Genomic DNA, 16,437 nt, shown 5'->3' on the forward strand with positions numbered 1-16,437 from the left:
AATGCAAGAGATGAGCTAATGAATTAGAAAAGAGGATCATTCCATGAATGCATATATATATATATCATAGCATTTTGAGTATATTTCTAACGATTTTCACATGCATGTGTAATTCATGAAGTTTGGAGGTTGATCTCAAAGAATTTCAACTTGCATGTACTCATCTTACATGTGTTTTGAGAATTCATCTTATATTACATCAATTTGTAACACTTGATCATGTTTTGGAAGCTTCATGTAGGGTTTTGGTCAATTGATATGCTTTTGGGCCTTGATTTCGTGAAATGATCTTCAATTCTTTATGTTTTCCAAGTTTAGACTTGTTTCTCAAGTTTTGGGGCCCAAAGGTTGAGTTTAATGGCTTTGAATTCAAGTTTGGAGCTTGGGAGTGCAATCTGGAAATTCCAGATTCTGCCCTTCTGCTTGAGCAGCAAAATCTGCACTCGAGCGGCCACTCTATGATCTTATACTTAAACTCGAGCAACCTGAAGTCCTCTCCATCATGAAATGCATGCTCCCAGAAGTTTTCATGTTTTGCAGACCGCTCGAGCGGCAAGAGTTGTGCTCGAGCGAGGGCATGAGTCTCACGCTCGAGCGAGAGTGGAACAGCAATCAAGCTGATATTTCACATAACCAGTACTTTTGCAAAGTTTATAGACCACTTGAGCTAGGGAAGTTGTGCTCGAGCATCCCCTCACATGTTTGAATGTCTACTCGAGTGAGGGAAGTTGTGCTCGAGCGGGACTCCTGTTTTCTGCAAGTTTTGTCATATGTGTGCATATTAGTGTCCTCATTGCATCATAGGTACTCCTAGGCCATGATTAGGACTCAATAAGAGGTTAAGACTTAGAAGCACATTAAGAAGGAAATGAAAGAAGTACAGTACCAACCGAGTGTGTGTTTTATTATGTGTTTCTACTATGTGTGTGTAGGTCACGTGCCACTAGTTATTTGATTTGTCTGTTCTACTAGTGGAGCCATCTATAAGTAATAACTTAGTAAAGCTATGTTTAACTTTAATTATTCTCTAAATGATATGAATTAAGATCTATTTTATGAAATGTTATATTATGTGCAATAAATGATTGTCCAAGTTTCTGAAATGTATTCGTGGCATCCTTAGCACAAGGCTCTTGCCCTGGGGTAACAATAGCGTGCCTTTATAAGCAAGCTCCTTGCCTAGGGGTAATATTACTGTGGTCTCATGGCCCTTACCCGGGGGTAACAATACCGTGGTTCAAGCAAGTTACAAGTTTCCCGATACCAGAGGTTCCCAATGGAACTACCAAGCAAGTTAATGCTAATGGATATACTATGTATAACGAAGCATGAACTCTGATTTCTGCATGTAGTTGAACAAGAACATGAATATATATGTTTCTAATATGAACTCTGATTTCGGTACCTATTATGGACATCATTCATTTAAATCCTTTACTCTGTTATTATTTACTGGGCTCCAGCTCACTATTTATATTATGTATATAGCTGACTAGGCCTAGAGTTGATGGCCTAAGATTCTGTTTCATCAGCTAACTACCGTGCCTACCAAGGAGGTTCCTTTTGAGAGGACCATGTCAAGACTTCAATTGATTTTGTTCTGTACATTTGTACTAGGCTAAGTCCCCTTTTTGGTTTCATTTTTATGAATGGGCGACATATGCATAATGTAATTATGACGTTATATATATATATATATACAAGTTTGTTTTGAAGCTTTGTGTCTCATATATGTTAACATAACTCTATGGACATTGTATATTCTCTATTTTTGTTTCCGCAACCCCTTATTATATGTTGTTCTGTCAAGAAGCCTTTGGTAATCCAAGGATTACTGGCTGGTTATGACGCTAAACCTATAGGGGCTGGTTTAGGTCGTGATAGAGTGGTATCAGAGCACAAGTTATACTACACACACGAGTCCATAAGAGCTTAGGATGTCCTAGAAAGAATTAGGAACATTACATCAGCATGTGTAAGTGTGTGGTAATCTTTATAAATGTGAAAACTAAATTAGGATCTGGACAAAAATAAATAAATAAATAAATAAATAAAAATAAAAATAAAAATAAAAATAAAAATAAAAAATTGAAAGAAATGAATAAGATTATTCCTATGTTTATTATTACTTGGTGTCTCTATAGCAACGTGGAGTATGCAAGGGGAAATGATACAAGTGAACCTTCTGAAGCCCGAATGAACAGAATGGAACAAATGCTTGTGGCTTTGATTGAAGCCATAATGCAGCAACTAAGACAATAACCTTTACCTCCTCCACCTTCGCCAATACTAGTTGAACCGAACAATAATGACATCATCAATCTGACTCAGAAATTTTCGAAAATGAAACTGCCAACCTTCTTGGGTGGCATTGAACCATTGAAGGCAGAAACCTAGTTTCTAGAAATGGAAAAGTTGTTTGAAGTGTTCCCTTGTTCCGCAACTCAGAAAGTGCTCTTGGCCAACCACATCCTAAAGGATGAAGCCCGAAGATGGTGGCCATTGATCCAAAGTAACAACGGGGACATGTCATGGGCTCAATTCAATGATATATTCTACAACAAGTACTTTCCCTAATGCTTCAGAGATTGAAAAGTGTCAGAATTCTAAGAACTCAAACAAGGCAGGATGTTAGTGGCCGAATTTGAGGCCAAGTTTACTGAATTAGCTCGTTTTGCCCCACACATGGTAGACACCGATTATAAGAAAGCATGAAAGTTCAAGGGAGGACTAAACCTGGAAGTATTTGATCGAGTAGGCGGCTTGAAATTGCCTGCTTATGTGGAAGTGCTTGATAGGGCATTGATGACAGATGCCATAATAGCAGCCAAGAAACAAGCTACAACTCCAACAACTGAATGGAGAGGAAAAAGGGCCAGATTCAATTTCAAGAAAGGCCGATCATTTTTGAAGAAGCAAAATATTAGGTCGTCAAGTGGCTCAAACAAAGCAGCGGGTCTATGCTAGTTTGTCCAAAATGTGGAAGGAAACATATGGGCATGTGTTACCGTGCATCTGGTGCTTGTTTTCGATGTGGCAAGACGGGCCACATGATTAGGGATTGCCCGATGAGACTCGACACGACTATCCGACCTACAGTAAGTTCAGCTGGGTCTTCCTGCACCAAGAACTAATGTGAAGGCCAATACGGGAGGAGAAACTTTGCGACAAGGCCAGGTTTTTGCATTAGTGCTTGGGGATTTACAGAATGTTGAATCAGTGGTATCAAGTATAATCTCTATCTATGCTCAGAATGCCTATGTGCTAATTAATTCTAGTTCCACACATTCATTTGTGTCACATGCTTTTTCTCGGAAAATAACTAGACCATTAGAGCCTATGAACTATTTACTATCTGTATCTACACCGTCTGGGTGTTCTATGATATGTGCTTATGTTTATCCGGCATGTGATATTATGATTGGTGATATGACATTATATGTTGATTTGTTGCTCTTGAACATTGATAATTTTAATTGTATTCTGGGTATGGACTGGTTGACTAAATACTGTGCCACCAATGACTATGCAAGTAAATTTGTTGTGTTTAGACAACCTAGTATGCCTGAATTTATTTTTACTGGAAATGGGGCAGTCCCTCTACCGTACTTGATTTCATTTATGAAGGCCAGGAAATTATTGAGAAAAAGTTGTCGGGGTTACTTGTGCTGTGTATTGATTGTGTCTTTGGATAGTACCAGTGTGGAAACTATTCTTGTGGTTTGTGACTTTCCTGATGTGTTTCCTAATGACCTACCTGGGGACTTAATTGATAGGGAAATTGAGTTTACAATTGATATAGTACTTGGAACACAACCTATTTCCAAGACCCCTATAGAATGTCAACTTCTGAACTCAAAGAGTTGAAAGTTCAACTCCAAGAACTCTTAGACAAGAAATTTATCTGCCCAAGCACATCACCTAGGGGTGCTCCAGTCTTATTTGTAAAGAAGAAGGATGGGTCTTTGAAGTTATGTATAGACTATCGTGAATTGAATAAAGTAACCGTGAAGAACAAGTACCCACTACCCCAAATAAATGACCTATTTGACCAACTCTAGGGAGCCCAAGTATTTTCTAAAATTAACTTCAGATCCGGGTACCACCAATTGAAAGTTAAGGCAAAAGATTTAGATAAGACTGCATTCAGAACTAGGTATGGGCACTATGAATTTTTGGTAATGCCGTTTGGGGTGACTAATGCACTTGCTGCCTTCATGGACCTTATGAACAAGGTGTTTAAATCATATCTGGATGAGTTTGTTGTTGTGTTCATTGATAAAATTTTGATTTACTCCAAAAACAGGGAAGAACATGAGAACCATTTGCGAACTGCTTCACAGATTTTGAGAGAAAAGAAGCTGTATGCAAAATTGTCCAAATGTGAATTTTGGCTTGACAATGTAGCATTTTTGGGCCATGTGATTAACAAGAATGGTATCTCTGTTGACCCTTAGAAATTTAAAGCCATTATGGATCTTGTAGGTTACTATAGAAGATTTGTGAAAGATTTCTCAAAACTTGCTATGCCATTGACACAGTTAACGCAGAAAAATATACCATTTGACTGGAACGATCAACAAGAGTTAGCCTTCCAAGAATTGAAAATCAAACTGGTGACTGCACCAGTCCTGACTTTACAAACGGAAAGGATGGGTTCCAGATTTACAGTGATGCTTCCTATAAAGGCTTGGGTATGTCTTAATGCAAAATGGAAAGGTGATTGCTTATGCCTCTTGGCAACTCCGTCCTCATGAAAGTAATTATCCGACCCATGACCTTGAACTCGCCGCAGTGGTTTTTGCTTTGAAGATTTGACAACATTATCTGTATGGTGTGACTTGTGAAGTGTACATAGATCATAAAAGCCTTAAATATTTCTTCACTCGAAAAGAATTGAATATGAGATAGAGAAGATGGCTAGAGTTGATTAAAGACTATGATTTACAGATTTTGTAACATCCGAGAAAAGCTAGTATTGTGGCAGATGCCTCAAGCCGAAAGGCAATGGGAAATTTGTCATGTTTGTTCACCGGTCAAAAAGAATTGCTATGTGATTTGGAAAAGAATGAGATTTAAGTTGTATTGTGAGAACAAGGTGGAATTTTAGCTGCTATCTCTGCCCAACCTACAATCATTAAAGAAATCAGAGAGAAACAACTGCAAGATTAATTCTTAAAAAGGATTGTGAATGAGTTTGACTCAAAACCAAGGCCCGGGTTTGTACTTGAGAACAATGTGTTGAAATTTCAAAATCACCTTTGCGCGCCGGATTGTTCTTATTTAAGGAAATGCATCATGACTGAAGCTCACAACTCCAAATTTGCCATGCATCCGGGGAATACAAAGATTTATCATGACTTGAAACAAAATTTCTGGTGGCCTGGGATGAAAAGTGTATTGTAGATTTTGTGGCAAGATGTCCACACTGCCAACAAGTTAAAACCGAACATCAACGACACACTGGTTTGCTACAGCCACTTCTAATACCGGAATGGAAATGAGAACATATTACTATGGACTTCATTGTGGAGTTGCCTCGCTCCCCTCAAGGTATGGATTCTATTTGGGTCATTGTTGATCGTTTAACTAAGTCTACCTATTTTCTGCCTGTCAAAACTTTCCATAATGCGGATAAGTTAGCTAACATTTATGTGAATGAGATTGTGAGATTACATGGTGTGCCAGTATCCATTGTATCTTATAGAGATTCGAAGTTCACGTCAAGGTTTTGGCAGAGTGTGCAACAAGCTTTGGGAATTGAACTGCGGATGAGTAGTGCTTACCACCCACAAATAGATGGTTAATCCGAAAAAACCAATCAGACTTTGGAAGATATGTTGTGGATGTGTGTGTTGGACTTCCAAGGGAATTGGGAGACTTACCTTCCTTTAGCCGAGTTTGTATACAATAACAACTATCGTTCAAGTATAGGGATGGCTCCTTACGAAGCTTTGTATGGAAGAAAATGTCGTTCTCCTATCTGTTGAGATGAAGTAGGTGACAGACCATTGTTGGGACTAGAACTTGTGCAAGAAACAACGGAAAATGTGAAATTGATCCAACAACGCTTGAAAACTGCACAAAGTTGCCAGAAGACTTATGCGGATGTTCGAAGAAGAGATAGGGCGTATGAAGTCGGGGATCACGTGTTTATCAAAGTGACTCCAATGAAAGGACAAATTCAATTTGGTGTTAAGGGCAAGTTAGCACCGAGATATATTGGGCCATATGAAGTTCTGGAGAAAATCAACCCGGTGACGTATCGGGTAGCCTTATTGTCAGTTGTGGAGCATATGCATAATGTCTTTCATGTCACGATGTTACGGGATTACTTACGAGATCTGCACCATGTTATCAAGCCAATACATGTGCTTCTAAAGGATGACTATACGTACGAAGAAAGGCCAATACAAATTGTAAACTGTCGAATTAAAAAGCTAAGGAACAAGGAAATACTGTTGGTAAAAGTTGATTGGCAAAACCACAGAGGGGCTTATGCAACTTGGGAAATGGAGGAAGATATGATGAGAAGATACCCTGAATTGTTTCCTTTGAATCCAGCGTTCTTCCAAAATGAAGGTAACTCGAGTTTAGAGGACCAAACTCTTTAAGGGAGGGGAGACTGTAACAACCCCGATCCATGATTAACGTTAATCCATGCCTAATTATGCCTAATAAATAATTAAAGTGAAATTTTGCATCATATGTTACCTTATTTGTTTATATCTGTTTAACGTAGAAAGGTCTATTCATGTTTCCGTTTCGATTTGCGAATTGAAGGCCTTATCGACATCCGATTCAAAAATTGACTTGATTTATGTGTTAGTTGAGATTTTTAGAATTTTATGGTCGATTTAATTGAAATTCAGTTCAAAAAGAAATAATTAGAACAAAACTACCTGTTATGGACATCATTCATTTAAATCCTTTACTCTATTATTATCCACTAGGCTCCAGCTCACTATTTATATTATGTATGTAGGGGAGCAGGCACGTGACTAGGCCCAGAGTTGATGGCCTAAGATTCTGTTTCGTCAGCCAACTACCGTGCCTCCCGAGGAGGTTCTTTTTGAGAGGACCATGTCAAGACTTTTGTTGATTTTGTTCTGTATATCTATACTGGGCTAAGTCCCCATTTTGGTTTCATTTTTATAAATGGGCGATGTATGCATAATGTAATTATGACATTATATATATATATATACAAGTTTGTTTTGAAGATTTTTGTCTCATATATGTTAACACAGCTCTATGGACATTGTATATTCTCTATTTTTGCTTCCACAACCCCTTATTATATGTTGCTCTGTCAAGAGGCCTTTCGTAATCCAAGGATTACTAGCCGATTACGACGCTAAACCTATGGGGTGGGTTTGGGTCGTGACACCTCGACCTCATTTCGGCGAGCCGTTTCTCTTCTCCTGCTTTGGTGCCTTTGTTTCCAGCATATGCTTTTCTGCTCTGGCATACTTCTCGATCCGTGCCATGAGCTCCTCCATGCTCTTTTGTAGAGTTTTTGCCAGTAATTTCTGAAGCGACCATTCATCCTCCAGGCCGTTTTTGAAAGATACGACTGTAAGTTCTTGGTTACATGTTGGTATTCGGTTGAACACCTTGTAATACCTTTTGGCGTAAGCCCTGAGGCTTTCACCCTCGCTAATGTTGAGAGCCAACAAGGAGTCTACCCTTAGTAGTTGTAACTTGTTCGTAACAAACCTAGCCACAAACATCTCGGCCTAGCCTTCCCAACTCTTCACAGTTCCTTTCGACAACTTGTGAAACCAATCCAATGCGATTTCCCCAAAGGATGAGGGGAACACTTTGGACAGCAACTGCTCGTTCCTGCTATACAAAGCCATTGAATTCAAATATAAGCCGACATGAAAGTTTGGATCAGACTTACCGTCATAAATCTAGAACCTCAGCATATGGAACCTCTTTGGGGCCTCAAGCCTATCCAATTTTACAGAGAACGGTGTTCTTGGCTTCATGGAGGATATGACCTTGGCATTTTGCCACTTCCTCTGGAGGTAGTCCCTCAATTCCTCCTTCGTCCAACCAGGAGCTCGGCTATCAACAGATTTTAGTCTCTTTGGTGCGCTGCTCCTAGTATCGTTATGTGTCCTCTTAGACTTCTTTTCATTCACCATGTCGAAACACAGGCCTTTTCCCCCTAGATATGTAGGGGTTCTTTGACATAAGTTCCCCTGGTATGAGGTGTTCTCTACGAATTACCTCTTACCGACTCTACTCGCTCGATATCCCATGAACGCTAATGTGAGTGCTCCTTTTCCTTGCCATGCTGCGAGACTGTTGAGATTGTTTTCTGTCCCCCTTTCTGGGCATCAGTCTTGGCTGCTGGCATCGGCGTGTCCTGTAACGAGAACAATGGTTGCATCACGTTGTTTTACATCATGAAGTTGGCAATCAATTGTAGGTTTGCCAACTTATTTACCATTCCTTTTATCTCATCGTTACTCCTCAAGCATCTATCCTTCCATACCTAGAGATTTCTTTCGTTGTAATACTTATCTTGACCTACTTTTTTCGGGGCATTACCCTCTTTGCCGACGTCCTTTTCCCTAGGATTCGGATCCTGTGCTCCTTCATTACGGTTTTTCTCCTCAGAGTTAGGATCTGTATGCTCACCATTTCACTGATAATGTCATCCCCAACCTTTTCTTCCTGCTTGTCGTTGGTCATCTATTCTCCTTAAGTTCCCATAGGCGGCGCCAAATTGTGGGTGGTGATTTTTGACCACATAACCAAACGTCGAACTCTGCTGGAGAGCACGGGCAAAATAGATTAAGCCCAACAACTTGCACAAGAAGATGAGATTCCGACAGTGGTTCGTCCACCCAGGGGCACTCCAATGATCAAGTTAGTGATCAATATCTCTAAAAAAATAGCAAATTATGCTTAAACTCAAGGAAAGAACTCCGCTTTGACCCACGATGGTGCCTCAATTTTATAATGATTAGTGACCTAATCCATTTAGAAGCCTTACTTCGATGGACTCAGGCTCAATACTTATCCTAAACTCCCATCTAGATAAAGATAAACTCGTCTTAAGCCTTATCTTTATCCAAACCAGGATCCTCCCCTATTATAGGACTCTTGCCCCTTATCTGCTTATCTCAGATTCTGGTATCTCCGTAGATAACCTCGGCCTAGACGAGATCATCTCAGCAGCGTGACCAAGCCACGTGGCACCTTGGTTGACACTTTGACGTCACCTTAACCACGTGCTGTCAATCACAAAATACTTCCCCACAAATTCAAATGAAAAGCAGACAAAGTTGAAGAATCTTACAATATAAAATGGGTATAATAGCTTGGCCTCTGGTTAACAATAGTGGCATTGAAGATAGAGAGAGAGAGAGTAATGATAGAAAGTGGGGCACAGGTTTTGCTACCCGCCCTGTTCTACTCGACCTAATAAAGAAGTGGGGTAGGAACCAATTTTGCCACTCGTCTCATTTTCTTGTCTGATTATTAAATATATTTATATGTATATAATATATAATATTTTTTTTTTATTATAATAAAATTACAATATTAAAATATTATACTTAATATTAATTTTTATTTTTTTTATCTTATATTTTTCTTTTGCTCATATCTTATATCTTATAATTCTTATTAAGGCCTAGTTTGGCATCTCTAAAAAAATTCAAAAAGTCACTATCCTATTTAAGTCACATCATCTTATTTAAGTCACATCACCTTTCTAACACATCACTTTAAACCCAACCTATACCCAACTCATATTTCATAAAAAGTCAAAAAGTGCACTTATTTAGATCATCCCAAACTAACCCTTATAAATTGTTATCCGTAATATACTATATATTATTCATAATTTTTGTTCATATTTTTATTCTTTAACTTATAAAATTAATCCATTTTTTGTCCTGCACCCACCACTCGCGATTTGTCTTGTTCTTAATATGATATAGGAAGAAAGTGAATTACTACAAAGGCTTATTTTGTTAACTGAGTTAAAAGTCAATTTTTTAACTTTTTGACTTTTTTAGGTTACATTATCTCTTTATTTTTTTTGCACATTTAAAAAAAAAATCAAAAAAAAATCTGAAATTGACTTTTAACCTTCTTCTTAAATAACTTATCTCAAGCCCAACCTATAAAGCAAAGGACATGTAACGCCCATAAAATAATACATATAAGCCCAACATTCATGACATCCATAGACATAAGAGAATAAAACATATTTCCATTTATCAAAGTATTAACAACAAAAGTATTACATGTTGACAACAAAAGTAAATGCCCTACGGGCTTACAACTTTCGAAGTCAACACTTGGGTTCAACAAAATAAGAGTTCTAACTCTTTATACAAAATAAGCCGTTGGCTAGATTTACGTCTAAGCCTCCCAAGCTACATCCTTGGAGGTGGCATACCATCTGTACCTGAAAAAGATGTCCCATAAAGGGTGAGCCAAAGCCTAGCAAAGATATACTAAACCAAATATGAGAAATAACTAAAACATTAGCATTCGATAAATGGTTAACATTCGTAAACCAATTAACAACATTTCACAGTTCCTTGACAAATACATCTGTGTTTCACCTCACTTTCCTTTACTTATCCAATTCAAATTCATAAACATGGCTCATTATCTAGCCAAACGATTAAATGAGACTACGGATCATATTAAACTTCCATTTTCCCACAATTCAAATTAGACTATAACTCATATTAAAACCCGTCCAATACTTCAATTATCTACGTTATGCAAACGTAATTAGGATTTTGGGACTTTCACCCTGGACACTCCGGCCAACTTAGTTATCAATGGAGTCCATCCCCTATCTCCTCCCAAACAGGTTTGAGAGTACATCCCTTATCTCCTTCCAATCAAGATACATATGCAATGTATTTAAACGGTTCATCATATACAATGATCATTCCAGGCATATATTCAATGACTTAACCATTTGATTAGTTTCAGTTTTCCCTAATCAACATACAGTGTCTACAACAATCAAGACTATCCTCCATCAATAGCCCAAAGTAGTTTTTTCTAAACAGATAATAAATTCATCAAACAGATAAATTATCAATATCTTCATAGGTGAGTGATTATCAATCTAACTACACCATCCAATCTCTCAATTTCCCAATTTCATGATTTTCAACTCAATTTCACATTCTCATATTTTCTCAAATTAATTATACAAATTAATTAATCACATTAATTTAGGGCTTTTCTTCCTTTTTCCCAACTTAAGCCCTAAGGCTCATTTTCATCAATTCAACAACAATAATTCCATTTTTTTCATAGTCTCATGGACACATGGAGTTTAACAATTGAAAACCCCCTTGTATATAACTTCAAAACAAACCCTAACTTTCCCAAAGTTACCATAATCCACCATTTATACAAAATGACTAAAATCTATGTCAAAACTCATAAGAAGGAGCAGGGTATCCCTACCTCAATGAAGAGACCCAATGGAGAAGATGAAGAAAACTCAACATGCTCCAAACCCAATGATTTTCGGATCAAAATGTAGCCCACACCAAGCTCCACACTTTTTACACAGGGACTAGAGTAGACATACCCAAGAACCAAGTGTATTTCTAGAGAGAAGACGTATTATAGAGAGAGAGACAGCCGATCTAGGGTTTGAGAAGAAAAGGAAATCAAAAAGTGAAAGAGAAGACTGTTGTTGCGATCTGATAAGACACAAAAAAACCTCACTCGAGCGTAGAAAGCCTCGCTCGAGCCAATAACACAAAGCTTCAGGTCTGCAATCCAGAAGCACGCTCGAGCGAAGAAACCCAAAACATAGTCCTTGCTCGCTTGAGCAAAGGAATGCTCACTTGAGCCAAGAAACTCAACCTCCAGGTCCAAACTAGACGTAGACGCACGCTCGAGTGCAAGAATGCTCGCTCGAGCCAAGAGACACAAACTCAAAGCTCGCTCGACCGACAAAATCCTCGCTCGAGCGAAGACACCAAAAACTAGGCAACAACACTTTATTTCAAAACACACCCAACCTATTACAAACCTGCCCAACATATCCTAAAACTCAAATACAAAGAATTAAAGGATGGAAATGCAACATATACAACAACAGACATCCACGGAACCGAGTCCGGAATACAATAACCAATGGAGAGGAAACCGGGATCGCTACAGGACATAGAGTAAGGAATGCAGATGAGTGCAATATAGTAATTTCATTTATTTCATTAATTTATTAAGATTCCTGATGCTCCTTTGTCTCCCCCAATTTCTCTCTTTTGGTAGCTTTTAAAATAAAAATAAAACTCCTTATATCTATTTTTTATTTAAAGAATTTAGTCAAAACCTCTTCATAATAAAACTTTATTTATTAAGAAAAAACATAAAAAAAAATTTATTTCCAAAATCCAGCACACGTCACTATTGCCAAAATATTTTTAGTAAGTAATTTAATAATTTAAATTTTAAAATGATACTTTTTGTCTAAATTAATTTTTGTTAGTTTTTGTGATGCAAAATTACTAATTAAGCTTTTGTAATCAGGTTTCTAAACATATCATTTTCGAAGATAAATTGCAAATACACTTAATCTTTCTTCTGATATAATTAACCATAGGTAGGACTTTATAAATTTTATAAATACTTTTTCCTATAGAAGCAAGTGTTACACTTATTGTTAATAATATTTTGTAAGTCATACATGCATTTGAAAAGGAATCTAGACTTTTTAAAATATAATTTAGTATGTCAATTGGTGTATCTTCCTTTCCTCATATTTGTGTGAATTCTTTTCAAACTTTTAATTTGGAAAATAAATCTAAACCGTCAATTTTATAAAAATCATCAAAACTTTCAAAATGAGGTCAATATTTTTTTCAAACGACCATCTAGTGATTTTAATTTTTTAAAATTAAATAAAAAAAATAAAAGGATAATTAAAGCTTGTCACAAATAAAAAAACTTGGGATTTTATAGCGATCCCGGTTTTCCCTCCATTGGTTATTGTATTTCGGACTCGGTTCCGTGGATGTCTATTGTTGTATATGTTGCGTTTCCGTCCTTTAATTCTTTGTATTTGAGTTTTGGGATGTGTTGGGCAGGTTTCTAACAGGTTGGGTATGTTTTGAAACAAATTGTTGCTGCCCAGTTTTTGGTGTCTTCGCTCGAGCGAGGCTTTTGTGGCTCGAGCGAGCCCTGTGTTTTAGCTCCTTCGCTCGAGCCAGGGTTCCTTCGCTCGAGCGAGATTTGAGTAATGTGTCTGTTGGCTCAAGCGAGCGTTCTTGCCCTCGAGCGTGCGTCTGCGTCTAGTTTTGGACCTGAAGGTTGTGTTTCTTGGCTCGAGCGAGCTTTCCTTCACTCGAGCGAGCGAGGAATATGTTTTGGGTTTCTTCGCTCGAGCGAGCGTTCTTATGCTCGAGCGTGCTTCTAGGTTGCAAACCTGAAGCTTCGAGTTGTTGGCTCGAGCGAGGTTTTTTTGTGTCTGGTCGCTCGAGCGACCACTCCTTCGCTCGAGCAAGGCTCGAATATATCAATTCGCAGCAGCAGCTTCTTCTTCACTTTTCCATTATCTTTTTATCTCAAACCCTAGATCGGCTACTCCCTCTCTCTCTACATACCTTCTCTCTACAAATACTCCATGTTCTAGGAGTCTCCTACCTTAATCCCTTTGTAAGAAAGGTAGAGCTTGGTGTGGGCTACGTTTTGATCCGAAAATCATTGGGTTTGGAGCACCTTGAGTTTTTCATCTTCTCCATTTGGTCTCTTCATTTGAAGTAAGGATACCCTACTCCTTCTTATGAGTTTTGACATAGATTTTAGTAATTTGGTATAAATGGTGGATTATGGTAATTTTGGAAAAGTTAGGGTTTGTTTTAAAGATATAAAAACGGGGGTTTTCAATTGTTAAACTCCATGTATGTATGAGACCTTGGAAAATGCAATGGTTGTTGATAAATTAATGAAATTGAGCCTTAGGGTTGATATTTGAAAAAGGGAAAAAATGCCCTAATTATGTTGAATAATTAATTTGAATAATTAATTAGGGAAAACTATGAAATTGAGTTAAAAATCTTGAAATTGGGAAATTATGAGATTGAATGGTGTAGCTGGATTGATTAATCACTCACCTATGAAAATGTTAATAAATTATCTGTTTGATGAATTTATTATCTGTTTAGAGATAACTGTTTTGGGCTATCGGTGGAGGATAGTCTTGATTGTTGTAGACACTGTATGTTGATTAGGGAAAACTGAAACTAATCAAATGGTTAAGTCATTGAATATGACAATTGAATTGTCACATTGAATATGTGCCTAGATGGATCATTGTATATGATAAACTGTTTGAATACATTGTATATATATCTTGTTTGGGAGGAGATAGGGATGTACTCCATGGTTTGAGAGAAGATAGGGGATGTACTCTCAAACCTGTTTGGGAGGAGATAGGGGATGGACTCTATTGATAACCAAGTTGGCCAGAGTGTCCAGGGTGAAAGTCCTGAAATCCTAATTACGTTTGCATAACGTAGATAATTGAAGTATTGAAATGTTTTAATATGAGTTGTAGTCTCATTTGAATTGTGGATAATGGAAGGGTTTTAATATGAATTGTAGTCTCATTTAATTGTTTGGCTAGGTAATGAGCCATGTTTATGAATTTGGAATTGGAAAAGAAAAGGAAAGTGGAATGAAACACGGGTGTATTTGTCATGGAACTGGGAAGTGTTGTAAATTGGTTTTACAAGTGTTAACCATTTATCGAATGCTAATGTTTTAATTATTTCTCATATTTGGTTTAGTGTATCTCTACTGGGCTTTGGCTCACCCTTTATGGGACATCATTTTCAGGTTCAGGTGATATGTCACCTCCGAGGACATGGCTTGGGAGGCTTAGAGGTTGGAAGACCTTTTTGTTGTTATCTTTTAGTGTTACATGTAAATTCAAGCCAAGGGCTTAAAGGTGTTTTGAGTTAATACTCTCTTTTTTGTAACCAAGTGTTGGTTTGGAAAGTTGTAAACCCGTAAGTCACTTACTTTTGTTGTCAACATGTAATACTTTTGTAATGAATACTTTGATAAATGGAAGCATGCTTGATTCTCTAATGTATATGGATGTCATGAATGTTGGGTTTATATGTATTATTTTGAGGGCATTACAAATTTACAAAAGAAGCATTAAAAATATGTATTTTGTAAACGCTTTCCCTAAAAACACTTGTTAAGAAGTTTGAAATGGTTATGCATTATTTATTTTTTATCTTATATTTTTTTGCTCATATCTTATATCTTATAATTCTTATTAAGTATAAATTGTTATCCGTAATATACTATATTATTCATAATTTTTATTAATATTTTTATTCTTTAACTTATAAAATTAATCCATTTCTTATCCTGCACCCATCACTCCCGATTTGTCTCGTCCTTAATATGATATGGGATAAAAGTAAATTACCACAAAAGCCTATTTTGTCAATTGGGTTAAAAATCAACCTTTTAGTTTTTTAACTTTTTTGAGTTATATTACCTGTCTATTTTTTTACACATTATTTTAAAAACAACCAAAAAAATTTAAAATTAACTATTAACCTACTTCTGTAAATAACTCATCCCAATGTAAAGCAAAGGACATAGAGTAAGGAATGAAGGTGAGTGTAATATAGTAATTTCATTTATTTCGTTAATTTATTAAGATGACTGTTGCTCCTTTGTCTCTCCCAATTTCTCTTTTGGTAGCTTCTAAAAAAAAAAAAAAACTCTTTATATCTATTGTTTAATTAAAGAATTTAATCAAAATCTCTTCATAATAAAACTTCATACATTAACGACAAACACAATTTTTTTTTTTCTTTCAAAAGTCCATCACACATCACTATTACCAAAATATTCTCACTGAGTAACTTAAAATTTAAAATTTTAAAATGATATAACTTTTTATCTAAATGTCATTTTTTAATAAAATTAGTACTTTTAGAATTTCTTATCAATATCTATCAAACAAGTTTTATGTTGGTTATAAAATTCTTTTAAAAAACATAAAATATAATTTTTACCATTGAAATTAACGTCAATAGTAAAATTTTACCCTAATTTACAATAAATATTACTGTATAATTTTTATTTTTAAATAGTAAAATATTATTATCAACACTAACCACTATAGTCACTATAATTATTAATAAATAAGGGAGTTTTGGCCAAAGTAAAAGTCTACAGTCATAAATAGATTGTCACTACACAAAACTCAAATAAAATTTTTACATCACAAAAATGGTCCAAGGAGAGGGTTTTGGCCAAAAACACCCTTTTAGTTATGCTTCCTTTTAAAAAAAAAAAAAAAAGATTAGAAAGTATTTTATCTCCTTACACTTCAAAATTCCACTCATACCCTTATTTCTCTTTTTCCAAAATTTGTGTCCCTAATATTTCTTTTTTTTT

At 36.4% G+C, this 16,437-nt stretch overlaps 1 protein-coding gene across 1 annotated transcript; it reads left to right on the forward strand.

Annotated features, from left to right (window-relative positions):
• Positions 1–4,472: 4,472 nt before the first annotated feature.
• On the forward strand, positions 4,473–7,330 carry LOC145796352 (uncharacterized). The gene is made up of 4 exons (XM_082881437.1): positions 4,473–4,719; positions 5,689–5,802; positions 6,001–6,582; positions 7,251–7,330. The coding sequence occupies exons 1-4, from the start codon at positions 4,473–4,475 to the stop codon at positions 7,328–7,330; spliced, it is 1,023 nt and encodes a 340-aa protein (XP_082737563.1).
• Positions 7,331–16,437: the final 9,107 nt, after the last annotated feature.

Source organism: Camellia sinensis, chromosome 7 (genome assembly GCF_055761805.1).
Source record: "Camellia sinensis isolate YWXY chromosome 7, ASM5576180v1, whole genome shotgun sequence".
NCBI classification, from domain to species: Eukaryota; Viridiplantae; Streptophyta; class Magnoliopsida; order Ericales; family Theaceae; genus Camellia; species Camellia sinensis.

What these genes read in the sequence shown, in the direction of transcription:
- LOC145796352 (XM_082881437.1), top strand. Translation starts at nt 4,473, where the DNA reads ATGGATCTTGTAGGTTACTATAGAAGATTTGTGAAAGATTTCTCAAAA. An exon ending in TTACCACCCACAAATAGATG is followed by an intron (nt 5,803 to 6,000) that starts GTTAATCCGAAA and finishes GAGATGAAGTAG; the next exon opens with GTGACAGACCATTGTTGGGA. An exon ending in AGCGTTCTTCCAAAATGAAG is followed by an intron (nt 6,583 to 7,250) that starts GTAACTCGAGTT and finishes ATGTTAACACAG; the next exon opens with CTCTATGGACATTGTATATT.